Source organism: Passer domesticus, chromosome 3 (genome assembly GCF_036417665.1).
Source record: "Passer domesticus isolate bPasDom1 chromosome 3, bPasDom1.hap1, whole genome shotgun sequence".
In the NCBI taxonomy this organism is placed as follows: Eukaryota; Metazoa; Chordata; class Aves; order Passeriformes; family Passeridae; genus Passer; species Passer domesticus.
Window position 1 is genome coordinate 110,381,826 of NC_087476.1, and position 19,800 is coordinate 110,401,625.

The window sequence follows — 19,800 nt, forward strand, 5'->3', positions numbered from 1 at the left end:
GTTGATTACATGTGCCAGAATACAGAAAGGCACAAGACCGAAAGTCAAGAGAATTTATCCCTTCAAGGAGGACAATAATCCTTTGAAAATGTTCTATCCTAATGTACAACACTGCTATTATAAATCAGAACTTATGTATATATTTGAACATTGAGTGCATGCTTATGTGTGTGTCTCAGTGCGTAATGTCAACTGAATTTGTCAGCACCACAGGTAGCATAAATTCTGATGAATCTCCACAGCCTCTATGGTTTGGAATGTATTATTAACAGGTTTATGAAATATTTGCAATGCTGTGGGCATGCAGAGTGCACTGTTTGAGGCAGCTATGGCTTAACTGCTACCTGTTCCAGCAAAACTTATACACCAGTGAGATGGGTGTTTCAGACACACCAAAACAAAATCCCTGCCTCAAAAAGACACAGGCCTCACAGATGGGGTGTGAGCAACAGGAAGGAAAGAAGGAGCTGCTGAGCATATGTTTCATTTAATTCTCTCACACAAGCTACAAAAGCAGGCAAGCAAAAGGCTGATAAAGGATGGCAGGGAGCTTTCAGGTCAGTTGGAAGGAATGCTTTCTGGATAAGTGAAGGCAGAAGTCAACTGGTTAAATCACAATGGTGCTGCTGACAAGATGAACCTGCAGAGCACTTAGACAAAGAATGCTTTTGAGGGATGATTTTTCAAAAGCATCCAAGTAAATTTAAAAGAACACTCATTCTTATAGGATCTTAAATGGGACTTATGTCCCTAAGGCCTGCCCTCTGTGTTTGGCTTTTAAATGCCAGTACCCATAGCAACTTCAAGGCAAGGCAAACGTGCCATTGCTCACAAATTCCAAAGACTCTGAAGCATTTTGAAAATGCCTCTCTTCTTTTTATTTATTGTGCATGCTCTTCTTTTCTCCTAATAGATGTCCTTACTGTCTGTCATGCCAGAATCCATCAGGTCAGGCTGGCTCCTTTCAGAGCAGAGCAGCTGAGGACTGGTGACCAGGAGAAGCCCTGCTCAGGTCCCTACTTCTGGAATTATTTAATAATCATCAAGAGCATTTATTTTTATTGCTGCACTGCAAGGGCAACAATGACTATCTATGCAAACAAAATGACAGTTTTGCATAAGTCTAAATATAGATTATAGACATTTCAGAGATGCTTATTTTAAGGTATTATTTGTTTTTAATGGTATGAAATAGAATTAGGGAGAGACATTACTGAGTCAAATGTGTATTAAAACAGTTCTCCAACTCTTAATTGGTAATCATTCTACAAATAAATGAATTTATGGGAAAATATATTCAAACCCTATAGCTGTAATATACTTCATTACTTACGGCATGTTGCACTTCAAATTACTGGCATGGCACACAGGCAGTAAAGGGAAACCCTTCCTATATCCCACCAATTTTTAGTGAGAACACACAGAGCCAAGACCTTACTTCCTGCCCTCCAAAATCCTGCAGTTCAGAAAAAGGTTGACAAAATAAGTCCCAAAGACAGGAATATTTCAGATTACATATAAAGTGATGAATGAGGTGTAGAGGTGAATTTATGCTGAAGTTTATGTTTTGATAAAAATCTATTTTAAAAAGCATTTATGCTCTACTACAATTTTTCCCAAGCTCCTCTGCCCCCTGATGTTTTTCGTTTTTCAGTATCAGTCCCATAGCAACATCCAGGATTCATGGCTGTGGCACTGCTCAAACATCTCTGGAGCAGAGCCTTTGCAAAAATGATTGCTAAACTCAGAGATCTGAGTCAGCTCGGAAAAGTCTGATGCTGGGCTCATTTTTTATATCCTGAAAATAGTGGCAGGGGACTGGGAGGAGGGCAAAGGGAAGGAGAGCTGAAGCTGCAACAGCAGAAAGGAATGAAAGAAACAAACTACTTAAGGTTTAATGATACACAAGGAACATATTTTGCAAGTAGATGGAAATGAAAGCTTTATTACTATCCTACAGATTTGGAGGCTATATCTTAACAGTTTGGATTCCAACATTTCCAGTAACTGAAAGGATACTCCATGGACCTTCTCCCCTGCCAGTAATCACTCATACAGAAAAGTGGTTATCAAGAATACACAAAACACATTTGCAGCAACCTTAATGCAGCTGGAAATAAAAACAGCTGGCATCTGCAAAAAGTGGAAGAGTGGAGAATCCAAAAAAATGACTGAGACTCTCCTGTACAATAAGACTCTTGATTTGGGATTAGTCTATTCAGCCTGTAGATGCTGCTATTTTTCTAATAAAACACATCAGGAAACATCATCTCCTAACGGAAACTAAAGCAGTTAAACAAAAATAAAAAGAGACTATGGAAAAAGTAGGTTCCTCTCTACTCAAGACTGCTTGAAGCAATTATCTGCCTTACTAATAAACTGAGCTGAGAAATGGGTAAGCTGTGTAAAGCATGTGGTAATAGCATGTGAAACAAATAGATGCCAATACTATTCCTCTGCTTATAGGAATTAATTTCAACTTCAGCAATAATTAAATATGCTAGCAATCCAACCAACATCACCTGCAAATTCTTGGATCACTGGCTGACAAGAATGAGCAGTAATTAATGAACTTGTACTTTACCTCAGGCTCACCTATTGTCTGTCCTAAGTCTTTAAAAAGAACCATAAATGTCACTACTCACAACACTCAAATCGATGAATGACCTTTCCAAACACACACCCAGAGAGATCCTGACCCAGTCTAGACCAGCAGATACACCTTGTTACTCACTCTCCTGGTCCACCACCTAGTCAAAGCACATTAACTACTAGAAAAACCTTTCACAAACATATCTTCAAGAGGAAATAAACATTAGATCAAAATCAAAGAGGAGGACCATTTTCATAATTCTGAAGAAAATAATTCTAGTTTTTCCTGAAAAATCATTTTTCCTGAACTCACCAGTGGCCAATCTTCATTTTTACATATGCAATCTGATGAGCTAGCATCGTTCCAGGCCTCCAGTTGAAGCAATTAAAAAAGTCCACACTCGCCAAACATTACCACATCGTTACCACAGATACTGTGTATTCTGAGTCAAGGGAAAACAGTGGAAACCTCTAATACCACTGTGGGGTAACTGCTGGCAAATGATAAGTTTTTAGTATGGTTACCACTGCAACTATTAATAACCTGTGAGGAGGTAAATGGAAAATGATCCACTGCATGGTGTATCTGCTTGTCACAAGCCATGACTCACACGTGAGAGACTGCAAGGGAATTACTGCAGTAGGTGGACGTTGAGCGGCTCGAGAACGTAAAACCTGAAATATTTCCGATGAACACCACAGATGTGTGGTGACTCAAACGTGTCACCCTGCAAACACTAAAGGGGCAGCGATTCTTACAGCATAAACCCTCCAGTGAAAGGCTCTGCTCCCTTCTCAATAGCAGTGGGGGGTGGAAAGAGGAAAGGATGGGGGCTGACAGAAAAGACTGGTTCGGAAAAAGCAAATCTTTCCCAGGAGGAATGAAACAATGGACTGTTTTCCAGAGGTGGGGCGAGCAGTGTAGAATGTTGCTCCAGTAAGACATGAAAGAAGAGAAACAGAAACTTCAACGTGCACCAAAGGCCAGAAAATAGCTAACAGAAAGCTGGTGCTCATTCTGAGAAGTACATCACAGCCAACACACGCAGATGTTTGCAAGACATGGTAATCATCAGCGGTTAACATGATTCTGGAAAAAGTCGAGCTGCCCTTTCCCATGTTCCAGAGTACAGAGACAACTGTCAGCATTTGCAATAAAGCACAACAGCCTGCATCCGATTTTCTGCTTTGCTGAATTTCACAGACATGCCCAGTGATAAAAGAGTGCTTTTGAACCAGGTCCCGGCTTTTTTTTTTAAATATAACTAATGTTATGAATTTTTTACTGACACACAAAAGACATAAAAAGTATGCAAGCTTAAATTTACATACTGATATTTCTGTATCAAAGGCTATGCTATTTAATGCACAGGATCCAATTCTCATAAAAGCAAAAGATCAATTACAACAGTCAGTGAAGCTCTAATACTGCATTTTCAGCTAAAAACTCGCTCAAAGCACTTTCACAATAGCTCAGTAATTCCAGAGTATCAGTCTACTTAGTAACATGACTCCGAGAGGAACACATGCACAGAAGAAAAAGGAATCATGAAGAAAGAATTTCCTTGCATTAAGGAATGATGGTTTAGAGCTGCTGTTTAATCTCTGCATATCTGATGGACATACGGGTGAAATTAGTTGATTGAGGACCCAAAGCTAAGGCTGATGTGGACACTTATGTTTTCCTATTTCAAAAACAGACTGGTTTTAGTTTACACAACTGAGCAACCAGCACAAACAGGCAAGATCTGCTCTGAGAGATGGCAGTGCTGGTCAGTGTGCAAGCTCTGGCCTTGCCAAAACCCACAGAAATTTTGGCAGTGGCCCAACATATGATTCTAGGAGTCAGAAATCTGTTCAGTCACAAAGAGGGAGGCTAAATTTCGTTGAAACAACAAATCTAACCTTTTCTGTCATTTGATGTGGGGCCTTTCCATGTCCTATACCTTTGTTACACACAAGACAAATTATGCACAAACCTGGGAACTGCTGCAGTCCTGCTACATAGCTCTGTTTGGGCACATAAAACCTCTGCAGGTAATTCAGCAGACACTTCTGTGATTGAGACCTACATGCTTCACCCAAGATATATGTGAAGAGGAAAGAAACTGTGTAATCAAAATAAAAGGCAGTTTATTTAATATGTACATTTAATCATTCATACACCCCTCTTACCACAGCCTGAACATTTCAGTAAATGAGTAGACCTGATTTTCACACTCGCATCAATTTTCTCTTTAAAAAATGTAACACGCTTAGAAATTGGTATTACTTTGATTTATGTTTGAAAGAACGAATGGCATCTGTCTGGTAAGTTGTAGGTACTTTGGACATAAGTGTCAATCAACACCAGAAGACAAGCCCTTGGCAGTCTCCTGGTAGCATTTCTCACTGACTTTTCATCAACTCATACAAGCAACCTTCTGCCTCTCTTTCAAAGTTGGAGTAAGAAAAAAGCTCTGAGAGCTCATAAACTCTGGCTACTTCAAGCTGAAGGGTTTCATTAATGAATATTCTTGGTGCACAGCAAGGATGTTCAGGCACTGCTCACAAAGACCTGCTGCCTAACCCTGGCTACTTCACACCTCAGCAAAGGGGAGCCAAGCTGTGTGTCAGCTTTCAGGAACTGTTATATCATCTCCTATTGACTGCCTTCTATATTGATCTGCAAATCACAAACTGCCTCCCTACATTATTAACTCAAAAGTGCTGTGTAAGCAAATTGCACCAGAACCCAAATAAATACTATGAAGAGTTCAGTATATAAATATGCACATCTGGATGCTCTAACTCCCAGAAAATCTGAATCTACACTACTACTGAATCTACATAATAGTCACTAAGCATCCCAGGATTAAAGCATTTACAGTTTTATATAGAGATAACATGGACTGAACACCTAAAGAAAACTTTCCTGCCCTAGCAATGAATCAGGTTGAATACCTGCATGGAATTACTGAAGCAACTGTAAAACCCAGGTATGAACATTAGAAGATACAGATTAGCTTCAACTGTGTGTGTATAAACATTAATTTTAGGGCAAAACTATCAATTCTGAACCAATCATGGAGAAAGGACAAGAATCAGTTTCTTTCCATCAGTAAGGATGTGCAATGAAGGCAAGCATGTTAAATTTGTATCTTTGTTTATTTTGGGATCCTGCAGTTGGCAGATGTTATCTGCAATATTTTTTCAGTTGGCTAATTATGAACCAGAAATAAATTCAAAGCTGAAATACTATAATAAGACAACTAATTCTGACTAGTCATTATACTGTACAACCAGTAAAATATAAACCCCATAATGGGAACATCCAGTCCAATGTATCCAGCTATTAAAGGTTGTTGATGGCTGTAGAGGAAATGTCAAAAAGAGGTCAGTTTAAATTTAATGTTGGCAGAAATGATTGTCTACAAAAGCATGAATAATCTTCTAATGATGCTTTAAAGTGTTAGCTCTGTCTTAAGACTTACTGTTTATTTAGTCCTGAGAAAATGCTTAAAAGCCATGAAGCAATTTTAAGAAAACATTTGTAAACAGCTATTTTCTCTTGACAGACTATTTGGCTACAATTACAGATATTATGCCAAGATAATATATGTAATTCAACGAATCCAGACAATATTGAATCAAATCAAACCAGTATTATTTTCCATCTCTTTGAAACTGAGCATTCAAGTCAGCTGAACTTTCAATGTCATTTGGCACTTCAGAAAAAAACTTTACAAAATACAAACAGGTCTGAAAACCTATACGTCATTTCTGAGTTATAGAAGGATCTCACAAAATGGATCTTCAATAACATTATATAAACCACAAATGTTTTCAATTAACATTGTTAATGGCATGATTTTATAAAAGTCTTATTTAAATTCCTCCACATTTCAGCCCTTTTCAAAGTCCCACATTTTGTAAAAGGAGACGAGTCACCTTAACCCAAGTTCTGCCAAAAATTACTCCACACATAACATCTACTCAAAATTTCAATTCTTTAAAAAAAAAAGGATTAAATATGATTTTAGGAGATGGCTAAAGAGAGTGATTAACTAAAAAAAGTAATAATCAATCCTCATTTTGGAGCCTGGAGTTCACTTTCTGCTGTGCATTCACATGTTCTTACTCTGTCTTTCAAAAAGGACATGCTCATCTTTATTCCCCAAAAAAATACAGCAAAAATCTCGAGTAGTTTTTTACCAGGTGCTGGTTGAAATCAGGATTCCTTACAGCTAAGACAAGACAGATGATTCACTTCATCAAATGAACAGAAGTAGAAAGATGCAAGTCACCTATTTTATTTCTCCTAGCTTTCCATCAACAGTCAACCAACCAGGTATCTCTTGCTTGAAAACTAGCAACAGCTGAAGTCCTTATTCTCTTGAGTATATATAGTATTAATCATATATCTAAAGCTTGTTCATAGTCTGTGTTTACTCTGAGGTTTCTATGAATAAGAAGACAATGATATGACAATTTAAAAATGAAACAGTATTTTTGCTGTTTTGGCACTTGAGCATAATGAAAGGAAAAACCAGTCAGCTTCTATGTGGGTTTCTGTTTAGAAGAGACAGCTATGGGGGGAAGAGCTACCATTTAGATGAAGCAGAATGGGGGAAGAAAAGGTATGACTCAAAAGCCAAGGAGATGCACTACCTAAACAACTTTTACTGTTTTTTGGTGGACATCATATAGGTCTTTTTTTCTTAGCTGCCAAAATCTCAGCAGTGACTTAGAAACCATCACAGCAGCATCTATGGGCCAAAGAAACCAAGTAGTTGAAATAATGACCTCATAAGAAAGAGAAGCCAGCCAGAGGAGTTTGAGTGGCTTTTTGCTACCTATGGAAAACAAAGAGCAGGTAACTGCTCGGTTTATGCTGGCAGGGTGCAGACAGTGCTTCCTCACATCTCCTTTGCACAGACACAGGCAAAATTTTATTAAAGGTTATTTTCATCTGAATCTTCATTTCCTGTTCAGAAGGGTCACTAACAGTCATTTTTATATAATGAAAGGTAATTCTTTCATGCTACAGCTTGTGATGCATATTAATCAGGCTTCTTGCCAAATTAAATTAGTTTCTTGAACATTTGAAAAGCAGTTAAACTTCTAACAACATTTTTCCTCTCTTTTCATCAACCTATTTTTGGAGCAAAATAATGTACTCAGGCCTGAAGAAAAGACACTTGAGCCTCAGGAATGGAAAACAGCCACGAGCCAAAATGTATTCACAGGAGAGTTATAGGGCAGTAAGGTTGTCATCTATGCACAAAAATACTTTCAAAGACGTAAACATGATGTTAAAATCTCCACCACTCCCTCCTCCATGTTGAAGTCACACACACTGCTTTGAGCCTGCAGGTATGAGGAGTAAAAAAAGGAAATAAATCTGGTTTTATGATTATTACTATGATTGTAGCATTAAGACAATTCAGAAATGGAGACTCAGGTTAACACTATATCCCTTGACAGTCCTGGTTTTATTGACTACTGCTAGTATCAGAAATTGGGATTGTAAGAAAGCATTCTATCAGTTTAAGTTATAACTCAAACCAGAACTGCACAATAACACCAGGTACCAACTGGGCCACCTGCATTTGGATATCAACCTTGATATCTGTATTGTACAGATTAAAAGATAGATATAGATTTGCACATATATATATATATATATATATATATACATATATATAATATGAAGAATTTTAAAGTCCAGCAACTACAGTTGGGTTGTGTATATATATATATATATATGTACACATACATAAAAAACCCCAAAACTTTTCAACACAAATGATCCCCCATTTCACACACCTGGAAGCAGTTGAAAACCAATTCTTAAATTAACAAGTAATAACCAAGTACTTTAAAATGCTACTTGAACTACTTTCTCACACACAATTTATTACATAACAGCATACAGTTACAATATATATAGCTTATGATGCCTATCTAAATATCCAATATCTAGTAAATTCAACACAAAAGGGACATTAATATTTCACACACTATTTGCCTGCCTTAAATAAAAAGGAGATGTAAAACCACTTCAAAGGCTGGACCGTTATTGTTTTTTCCCCAGCTTTCTACTGCATAAAATCAGTTAATCAGCCTCAAATATTTTCCTTTTCATAACCCAACCGCCTAATTTGCAAAGATTGCTCATAGAGCAATGGAAGAGAAAAACATTTTTATAAAATTAGAAAATTGCTGTATACCACAAAGCTTGCTCCAGCAGCAAATACAGAATTTTTTTAAAAGTTATTAATATTTCAAATGGAAAACATTTCTTTAACTGAAAATTTATTCCAGGTTTGAAATACTGTTATGCACTAGGTAAACTTAATGCTGTGAAGTTTTAAGTAAAGCAAGCTTTTGAAATTGTGTATGTGGCAAATTTTTTTACTACAGCAAACTGAGTAATAAATATTCAAGAGAGATGAAAATCTAAGATGTTCAGCTCTGAATGTGCAATACCAATAGGGTCAAATAGATAAATGGGATTGTCCAGCTGGGAAAAATTCCAAAGTGCTTGCAGTGATTTCAGGATATCTGCTTAGAAGGAATGCAAGCCAGGTCTGCTTCGAAAATCCAAGCAAAGATTCCAGCTAGCAAAAAAAACCTACCAGAAGGCCCCTATTCTTTTTAATAATCTCAGACTTCTTCTTTTGGCAGTCAAAATAACCAGCATGTGTTAAAGATCTAGAATTTCTTTTCCCTGAAGAACCAGTCTATAAAAAAGTCACTTCATATCTACTGTACATGTTTATTTTCTTCAACCATATATCCTGCAAATATTCACTCATCTGTACCTGAATCCCTGCCACATCTGTACCATTACAGGTTACATCCTGATGGCCTCGAACCTCCTTAACGTGCCCATTCCCAAAACAACTCCCAGACATCTCAGTGTAACAATCACATCTTCATACTCTGTTCTCCTGACAAAAGGGACTCAACCCTAACCCCTAGATTAATATTGGGATGGAAAACTGCTTCTGGGTAAAAGGCAAGTATCACACATTCGCTTGCCCAGTACCCTGCCAAGCAGCACAACTTGTATTTCACACAGCTTCTCTGAGTCACCATCATCCAAAACACCTGGCAGCACTGGGCAGCTGACTTGCTGCATTTCCATGCTGCTGTGCATTCCCCTTGTCCATTTAACATAACAATTCATTTACTCAGCTCTCAGAATTAAACCCAGCAGCCTTTACAGAGAGGGCAGTGACATACGTGCCTGTGTGTTCAGTGTCAACCACCCACTTGGGGTTGAGGACAGTACAAGCTGAACTTCCTAGAGATATTTTCCACTGGTTTTCTGCTGCAAGACTGCTAAACAAGCTAAAATATTTAAAACTAAACAACACAAAAGTTGTGCTTTCATTCCCTGCATACCTCCTGATGATATCTGTCGGTTATCAAGTCTCAAATCTCTCCATGTTCCAACCATTTTAAAGGAAAAGCAAGCACAGACCAGGGTTTACCTTCCCTTAGACGCTCGACCACAAAGGTGAATCCGGTCGTTCGCGGGTGTAAGACATACTCGTATTTTTTAAGTCCGTTCTTCTCAGCAAATTCATGACTGCGGGCTTTGGTATTGTCTGAGGAGAGAAGGAGAAGCAGCACTCTGTGTTACTGAGCAAGCAGACCATGGATTAAATGGAATGATTACAAGACAGGAACGGTACAACAGCAGCTCACACAGTACGGATGTGGAGGCAGACACAAGTGTGCTTTCAGTTGGCCATACCATGGTATGAGGAAGAGCCACGTGGATTGCAAGGAAAGCCTTTTTACCCTCTCATTTCATTTTAGCAAATCATCAGCAAATCTTTCATACTTTATCAAATGCAATCTGAAATTCATAAATTAATAGTCTGTTAATAGTTCTCTGTACACTTCAATACCCATTCTACAGTAAAATGTATTATTTGGCTCAATTGTGTTTTGGGGGTTTTTTCAACTCAAAAAGACACAACATATAATAATGTAGGTTTGATATTATGAACAGAAATACCTTGAAGTCAGTGTTTAACCACATTACACTTATTTTAGAAAGAAAATATTAAAAAGAGTAAAGCAGTTAATCTAATAGCTTAAAATGGTATTTTACATCTTCATTCTGAACTCCCCACGTTTTATTCATCAACCTGTGCTGCACATAGTTCCCCATTTTAACTTTTTGACCCTTGGTGGACTTGACCTCAGTGCCACAACACATGCCTGCCACCGTACACAGAGTACACACAAGGCAGCTGGAAAGCACCATGGCTAAACCCCACGACAAACATGTTTCAAACTTCTGGTAATCAAAAACCTCTCATGAGAAACCAAAGGCCTTCCAGAGCTGGTTGCTAAGAGAGCCCACTAAGCAAGGAAGACAAAGACACCAAAGCAAAAACTTCTGGAGACAGGTGGAGAGGAGGCACTTTGTTCTCCTGTGATGTGCAGGAGGCTCTTCCAAGCAGCCTCAGTCAACAGCCAAATGGACTTTGCTGGCTACACTCAGTTCTTTCCTGTGGGTCTTGCTGTGCCTCCCCTGGGACCAAAAGGCAATGGACATATGCAGTGTTCCCTTGGCAACATGGCAAAAATCAATTTGAACAAATAACTTATTTAATAACTCTTATTTATGAAGTTTTACAGATGCTTAAAAGACAAAATCCCAGCAACAGATGTATGGAACAAAATCACTGCTTAAGCAATCTATTCTATTTTTAAAGCAAAAAAAATCTTTTTTAAGGGTTCACAGTTGATTAACAGAGATAGGAGATAAAGTAAAGGAAAACATATCACTGTTTAATCATTTAACAGAAGTGATACTTAGAGATAAATCCTTCCTTTTACAATCCTCCTAATTTTTCCTGTAAAAGTACAATTAGCACAAGTGAACAAATCAACAGCAGTGCGAGATTTCCTTTTTGCTGTAATGCAACATTCCCCCATCTTTCTTTTGTCCCTAAATTATATGACCTCTTTATTTCCCAAAAATGCCGGTGCCCCTCCTAAAGGTTTGTCTACCAATTAATAAATGCTATAACATATTACCATACTAAATATCTTTTGCCTGTGACCTACTGTTTCCATGCCTGAGAGTGCTGCTTTTCATACATGCAAGCCTTAAGATTCACTGCACAGATCTCCTGACCATGTGATTTAGAGGAAAAGAAAGCTGTTGCACAGTAGCCAAGCAAGTGATTCAGCAAAGAGGATCCAAAGATTTAATTCTTGCCAAATTGCCAAAACATACAAATACTTCAAAAATATTACAATTTCAAAAAGCATTGCTAAAATTATGGAATGTGTGAAATACTAAAATTACACTTGGCAAGGTAACTTTAATTTATCTTCTCTTGGACATATACATTATGTCTTTAACCACATGGTCAGAATATCTATTTTTGTCTGCTCAACTACTATTCCATTCAATACTGCAAATGACTATTCTGAATCAGCAAAGGGGACTTGCGTTGCAGACTCCCACTGCAATGGCAAAACTTGCAAAGGGAACCAGGAGCCAGACTTGAAATGACTGAAGAGGCAACAGTAATCTGGTAATTATTAAATGGTCCTCCAAAAAAAAACCAGGTTCTACCTCTTAGCTGCACCAATATTAGCTCAAGAACTAAAACTATTTTCTAAGAAATGACACTGATGACCAAGTGTGTTCCTATAAAAAATAGCAAAATCAAGAGTTTCTTTCGAGATTCTGGAATGATTCAAGTAAAATGTTTTAAATTTATTTATCACAGAAGTTCTTAAGATAATGTACTGTTGTTTTCAAAAGAGAGAAATATCATATTCTTCATTTTCAGCATATCCAAGTTTGGGTTTCACTTCAGAAAATTTCCAATCTGCAGATCAAGTCAATCAGAGCTTTGAGACACAAGTGTCATATACATCTACATAAAGTTAAGCAGTCTAAAAAAAATGTCTAAGTTTTAAGCACCTCAAAGTGCACACAGTCAATGAGCACTCAGAAGAACTATCTCTTGTGTGTCTACTCACTAGCACTTTGCCCCAGAGGGAGCACAAAAATGCTCCTTGGTGTTTGCAAAACACTCTACTTGCACCAAAGATGAGCAAAGAGTGAAAGGGCACTTATGTTCTCTGAGTAAAACCTAATTGATGCTGCAAGAAAAATCTGGGACCTCCAGTGCCCATCACCTTGAAGTAATCATCTTCAAACTTCCTCTAAGTGCACCTCCCTGTACTTGGCAAGAACTCACTGTAAACATCTGTAAAACATCTTCCAAATTTCCCTTTACTACGCTGCCTTTCTGAAATGTGTGAACAGCTGGACATCAGCACACTGGCCAACACTATTCAGCTATTTCCTAACATTTGTATGCCTGTCTTGCCTCTGGACTGTAAGTTTTATATAACAGAGACTGTTCCACTCCCCTTTTGCATGACCCTAGTGTAATGGGATTTTACAACTAGAATAATGCTCCCAGCTAATACAACAATCATTGTCATCTGGAAAAATCATCTCCCTCTCCCCTTTCTAACAACTATAAAGCCACAGGTCTTTGTGCATTAAACATTATTTATTACAGCAAGTCAGGAAGGTCAATATGCTTTGATGATATATTGAAAGCAAGGGTAGCATAAGCCTCTACACTACAAAAAAAAAATAGGAATTATGCCCTTCCTCCCCCTTCTGTAATCTCGGCATTGGAAAAAAACCCAGTTTCTTGCTCTTTTATTACTTATTACTAAATATTCTGACTGTCATCTCATCCAATGTAAGGACCTTGGTGCCCACTGCTGTTTGGGATCCTTGCGCCAGACATCAGTGCCCAAAATTTGGGAGGAGATTCAGAGCAAATTCTGCTGCTCAGAACCAGAGCCAACAAAAGGCAGAACATGCAACGCTCCCCATTCTATGAAATCTTGGGGTTAGAAAACCGATCCAGGAAATTAGAAACCCATTTTCATATCCTCAGCAGCTTGAGGGAATTCACATAAGAAATGCCTCTTTAAAATCCCATAATCAATAGACCAGGCTACACAGTCAGTGCAGCAAAACTTATGCAGCTGGCTTACTGTTCCATAGGCAAATTTATAACAGTCTTAGGTTGGAGTAATAATAATAATAATAAAAGAAAGATGCCTAAAAACTTCCTCAAAAACAGGAAACATATGTTCTTTTCTTCCAAACTACCAACACAAACAGCATCAAGCAGCTCTCGAAACAGGGCCTGGAAATGCACTCAGTTTACCTCAGTCTCAAAAGGCCACTCACATAATTTGGTTGGCTAAAGGTAATGTCCCCTATCACCAAACCCTCTGAAAAGCTGAGCAAGTGTTGCTTTCTAGGAACAAGTATTTTCTTTCCTACACTGTATTTAAGTCAATGCAAATTTAGTTCCCAATGTTTTTGCTCATCATTCCTACTATTCCTATTCCTACTATTTTAACCCATTGGTTGTATTTGCTGTTAAAAAAAAGAATAAGGAGAATAACTTATTTTTATGGAAAGCACCAGTTTATCAATTGAGAGTGATGTAGGACATTTCCAGGGCTGTTTCATGCCCTGTTTCCTCAGATCTCACACCAACTTGCCTCTCCTCCTCCCCTGAGTTGTTTAGTATAATAAATAACTCTCCTCCCCTGTGTCCTTCAGCTAATGCAAGTAGACCCTCAGAGCAGGTTCTTTGGGGTGGTGACAAGTGCAGCCATCCAGTTTATTTGAGTCTTTAGACTCTTCTGCAGAGCCACTATCAAACTACACAAAAATACAAGAATTTAAGGGTTCTTCCCAAAACTTCGGGGTTTTTTGTGCTCCCGTGCCACCTTTGGTAAATAATTTGATTATATTTTTTCCCATTTTTCTCCAAAAATGGAGAAAACACTCTAAATTTGCCACACATTAAAATTACTGGAAAAGCTCAAAGTCAGCACTTTTAGAAGTACCACACTTCTAAATTTCACTTAAAGTAAATGAAGGAAGAAACGCTGCTAATACATTTTCTTGATTTTTCGGTTACAGATTTTAAAGAAGTTAAATTGCTTTTGCTGCTGAAAAGCTGTGTATAAAATGAACAATTTCTTCTTTTTTTTGTAGTAAAATGGTATTTTTAGTTTGTGAGCTGAAATTTGATATTAAGTACTACCATTTCCTTTAATTTCACTTGTGATAAAAATGCACTGATAAAAACATGCATGCTCTTCTATGACTTCAAGTACTCTCAAATTATATTAGTGCCAGACAGTGAAAGAGTAAATGAGTACTCCAAAAGTCTCTCAAATTGGATAAAAAATAAAATCCTCATTTACCTATTAGAGGTTTGCACAGAAATGATAAAGCTTTATTGGCTCACAGTTAATATTTTGAGAAAAAATGAAGTATTTTTTCTTACTTGAGCTACTTTCAACCTATTCCACGTTAGAGTAATCCCTTTCAGTGATTCTGATCAATATTTTCTTTGCACTACCAAAGCACATCACATTCACTAGCAAAGTTAAAAATCCAACTGCAGTTCATTGTTGCCTTCTGTCATCCACATCACATCACTCCTGCCAAAATCTGAATTTCATCAAGATTTCCTACTCGATTTTTAGTTGTTCCTCAAGGAAAAAAAGCTCTGTGCAATCACACTCTGTCCACCTGTTTGTTCCCCTCAACTTTTGAAGCTGTTGTCCCCTGCAAACACAGTTTATCAGGGACAAGAGATTCAAAGATAACCCGGCCCAGCAGAAGCTTTAGAACAGCCAAGCTTCTGAGAGGAGAGATGCGAGTGAGGGAGAATGCAGGGCAGGTCCATGGCTGTTGGGGACCAGGGCTCTCAGCACGGCATGCGAGTCCCACGGGTGGCACGGGACAGGCCAGGGGCAGCCACGGCCGAGGTAGCGGCAGGAGCTTGGCGGAGGAAACGTCACACGGAAGGAACACACGGGAAGAGGAGCTTTGGAGTGAAGAAAGGACCACGCACAGGGATGCACACACAAATCCAGAGGAAATGAGGCTCTACCAGGCACAGAGCAACACAGCAACCCTTTTTCTTTTTTCTTTTTTTTTTTTTCTGTTATTGTTTTCTGAAGAATTACTACAAACAATCTTGTAAGAAACACCAGGAAAAACAAAAGAACAGGCAATATGGGGGATTGTATTCCAGCTTTCTGGAAGCATGAGACTCATGGTTGCTTTGTTTTCTTCAGGGCTTCAGAAAGTCTGGCTACATGTTTACCTGCTGAGGGCTTCTTTTTAAGCAATTGCAATAAAATACCTTTGAGTTTTAACCTTCAAGTACTCCAGAGTGAAAAGTTGGCCAACCTATCAGAAATAAGTATACAATTATGTAATTATTACCTCAGCCCCTATACAATCCAGTCTGCAAATACAATGTTCAGGGTTCATGACATTACCATTTCTAAAATTTATTTGTGTAGCATCTTCCACAGCAAGTACTTCACCACCTTAAAGTCAGGCAGTAGCCCATATATAAATACAGTCTTATTTTACATTTCTTTGAAATCTCATTCTCAAATACCTGAAAATATTATAAAGGAGTAAATCTATCACTGTCACATGGCCACTGAGAGGATAAAAATATGACAGCAGCACAGAGCTATACAGCAATTCTGCTATTCAGTGATGTAGAATGATACTCTTCATTTTAACACCAGAGGAATTTTGTTTTCAGAAGTAATTAGCAGTTTTACCATTTGGCCAGAAAACAAGTGTCACTGCCTCTGTTTTTGCAGAATGTTCCCTACAATTTTGAGCAACTGTTCAGAAAAAAAAAAAATCAGTTTATTTCTTACCCTAAAGGATGAAACATGAGGTTGCAACAGGTCCTATTATGTCAATAATACAACCGTTTTCTGAGAATAATTTCATAATTATTTCAAATAATTCAATAATTCAAAATGGTACATACGTTCTAGCATTCTCATATGGCATACATTTACTGCTTTGTCAGGATTAGCTTGTCAAGGGATTTTTTCCTGTCTCCTACAGTATTTTACAATATATATTAACCAATATTTCCTGTGAAGACAATCAGAGAGGTAGAGCTATTTACTTCCAGAGGAAAAAAATACAGGGGTTTGTCCATCTCTCTTCATCCTTTTATGTACAAATGTAGCATCCAAGTGGCATTCAATTCTTGATGGCAATTTAAAAGTGGCAAACACAGGACACTTTAACATGTCAGAAGCCAGCATGGCAGTGCCCTATTGTCTTCCCTACCCACCACTCCATCCTTCCCTCCATTCTGCTTCCTCCTGGGCTGCTCACACCCACCTGTGGTGGCCTCAGCAGAACAGTTAGTGCATCACCATTGGGCTTTGTGAAGTTAAAGAGAACATGTCACACAGGCATAAAGAAGGGAAATCAGAACAACAGAATTATCTTACCAAAGGAAATAAAAATGTGTCAACAACCTGTGTTCAGAAATTTAATTAGATTTTTTTTTATTAATTAAATAAACTTGTTCCTATGAGTTTCTCAGTGAAGGGTATCAACAGCTTATACCCACGTTTAGTCTAAGTAATTTATATCAGTAACTACAGCAAGAGAAAACCCTGTGTTTCCTTAAGCAGCTTTACATTCAGGTGGGAGCATCCTCACCACTGTCTTTTGGACTCTGCAGCACAAATGTTAACACACTGTGGCTGTCTCAGTCCTCAGCCAAATCTTTTTTAAAGCGGCAGTACAAAGCTTCCTCAAGTCTTTAAAAATCTGTTGTCTCTCAGGAATATTAGATTCCTCTAGAGATTAGAAGGCATACATAATTTATGGAATAAATTCCAAACAATCCAATTCTTTCAGACATCTTGAGATGGAAACACTTGTTCAGAGAGTGGAGTGCTCTAAGAAGGTGTCTCCTGACTCCATGAGTAAGATAAAGATTGTACCTCATAATTTAAGCTAGGAGGAAACAGTTCCTCATAAATTCAAAGACAAAAAGTTGAAGTGAGATAATTGCATAGAATCTTGAAATAGTTTGTGTTGGAAGGGACCTCAAAGACCATCTCATTCCAACCCCCAGCCATGGGCAGTGTGGGACATTTCCCACTATCCCAGGTTGTTCAGAGCCCCATCCAGCCTGGCCTTGAACACCTCCAGGGATGGGGCAGCCACAGCTGCTCTGGGCACCCTGTCCAACTGCCTCACCATTATTTTAGTGAAGAAAATTCCATCCTTCTCCCTAGCTTTAGATGCAAGATAACCAATTCAATAAGAGATGTCATGTGAAGAAGTCCAAGAATGTTCAATGAATTTACCCTCTTTAAGGAAGGCTGATCAAGTGATGATCATTCCCTACAGTGTGATAGCATCTGAATACTATACACAAATCCATTTTAAGGATATCTGGAATACAGAAGGCAAAATAGCACCATATGCTTGTTATTTTTACACCATGTCTACTACTTACTGACATGGCTTTGCAATAAAATATGATTTGAGAATATCTGCAATGAAAAGTATGGTAAAAATCTTTAAAATAAGCTAAAAGTTAGGAGCTTCATTGCAATTCATTTCCTATTTAAAGATAACACTTATCAAATCAGTCATCATGCTGGAGGCACAAACCACCACAGAACATTCATACAATATTTTCTTTTATAGGCACTTGAGCTGTCTTCAACATTGATTAAGAGCTTCCTAATGACGTCATAAGATACCTGTATCAAGGTAGATATTTGATGAAAAATTAATACTACAGGGTCAAACTCATTACATTTACTCCTGTGATAACCTCAACATTTGTTTTACAGAGATACTTCCCTTATAGAGGCAGATAGAGACTGCTTCCAGCGCTTACATGGCCTAAGGAACAAGTATCTCCATGTTCCCCTCTTAAAACATTAGGCAAGAAATCAAATAGAATCATTAGTCCTTTTCAATTCCTCTTTCATTGGTATGAAATGATTTTGTCACAGTAATTCAGGAAATAGGAATGCAAGTGATATATTCCAGGTCTAGAAACCTGCTTTTGCTAATGCAGTATACATAGAGTACTGACCAATAAAAAGCAGTGTCAATCAGCAGATGCTTTGCAATGTAGGTTATTTCAGGAAGACTGGCAAAGTCTCCCAGTGGAGCTGTGTTTGTGCCTCTCACATGAATCAGCAATTGTTTGATCATTTACTCTCATTTCTACTACCCATGAGAACCAAGTCTTGCTCCTGCCTTGGACTTTCTTAAACTCTTTCCATAAACATCAAAGAACTTCCATGTTGAACATTCCCTGAGAAGATGACAAATGCAGCCTACCTGTGAGATCAGTTCCCTCTGGAAAGATGAGGAGTTGTAGTGGTTCACGAATGTCACAGAAATAATCCAGCATTTTTTCGAAGTGACTCTTGTCATCTTCCCACTTTCTCTGAATGAAAACAAAGGCTGCAACCTGCATCGCCCAGCCTAAAGTTAAAAAAAAAACACATGCAGCAACATTTCACTCTGATACTTCCACAGTGTTATTCCAAAGAGTTTTATAAATTATGTTAGACCCAGTCTGCTGTCCACCTGTCATTAACTCTGATTAAAAGCACTTGGTTACCTTGTAAAAAGAGTTTTGGAATGGTAAAAAAAAGAATGAATAAATGCGTTCAAAACTCAAAATTCAAGTTACCAGACCAAGGACAGGGTCAATGCTGTCCTGAAACAAGGCTTTAGCGAGGTGGGGGTTGATCTCTTCTCCCAGGTAACATGCACCAGGACAAGATGAAATGGTTTTAAGTTGCACCAGGTTTAGATTGGATATTAGGAAAAAATTCTTCACCAAAAGCATTGTCAAGCTACCCCTAGGAACAAGCTACCAGAGAAGTGTTTGAGTCACCACCCCTGGGAGTATTTAAAAGCTGTGTAGATGTGCTGCTTAGGGATGTGCTCAGACTTGTTAATCTTAAAGGTCTTTTCCAACCTAAACAATGCCATGATTCTCTGAGGTGAAGCATTTAAAACCAGAAAGTATCTGTTATTTTGAGGGCTTTATTACATATACCGCCTTATAATTTTCATTACTCACAGAAGAAAATACTTTCAGCTTTTCTTCACACTTGATTATAGAATAAAAAATTATATATATCTATTTCTTTGTATTAATACACACAAAGATTTGCAGCCTGCCATCAAACTGACAATGTAGGGCAGTGAAGTAAGTGCAACTGCTGCTCAGCCTGCAGCTCAGGGGTCCCACCCCATTATCTTCAGTAAGTATTCTTGGCTCTTTTTGGCACAAGTATACAGCATATCAC

The 19,800-nt window shown here is 38.1% G+C and overlaps 1 protein-coding gene across 8 annotated transcripts in view; it reads right to left on the reverse strand.

The window, feature by feature from the left end:
- Positions 1 to 19,800, reverse strand: part of LCLAT1 (lysocardiolipin acyltransferase 1) — a 117,843-nt gene that overhangs the window by 40,243 nt on the left and 57,800 nt on the right. For all 8 annotated transcript variants that reach the window (XM_064415110.1, XM_064415103.1, XM_064415108.1 and 5 more), the window contains 2 exons: positions 18,818 to 18,964; positions 10,074 to 10,190 (listed from right to left, as the gene is read on the reverse strand). In XM_064415110.1, the coding sequence (XP_064271180.1) occupies positions 10,074 to 10,190; positions 18,818 to 18,964 (264 nt within the window). The remainder of the gene's footprint in view (positions 1 to 10,073; positions 10,191 to 18,817; positions 18,965 to 19,800) is intronic.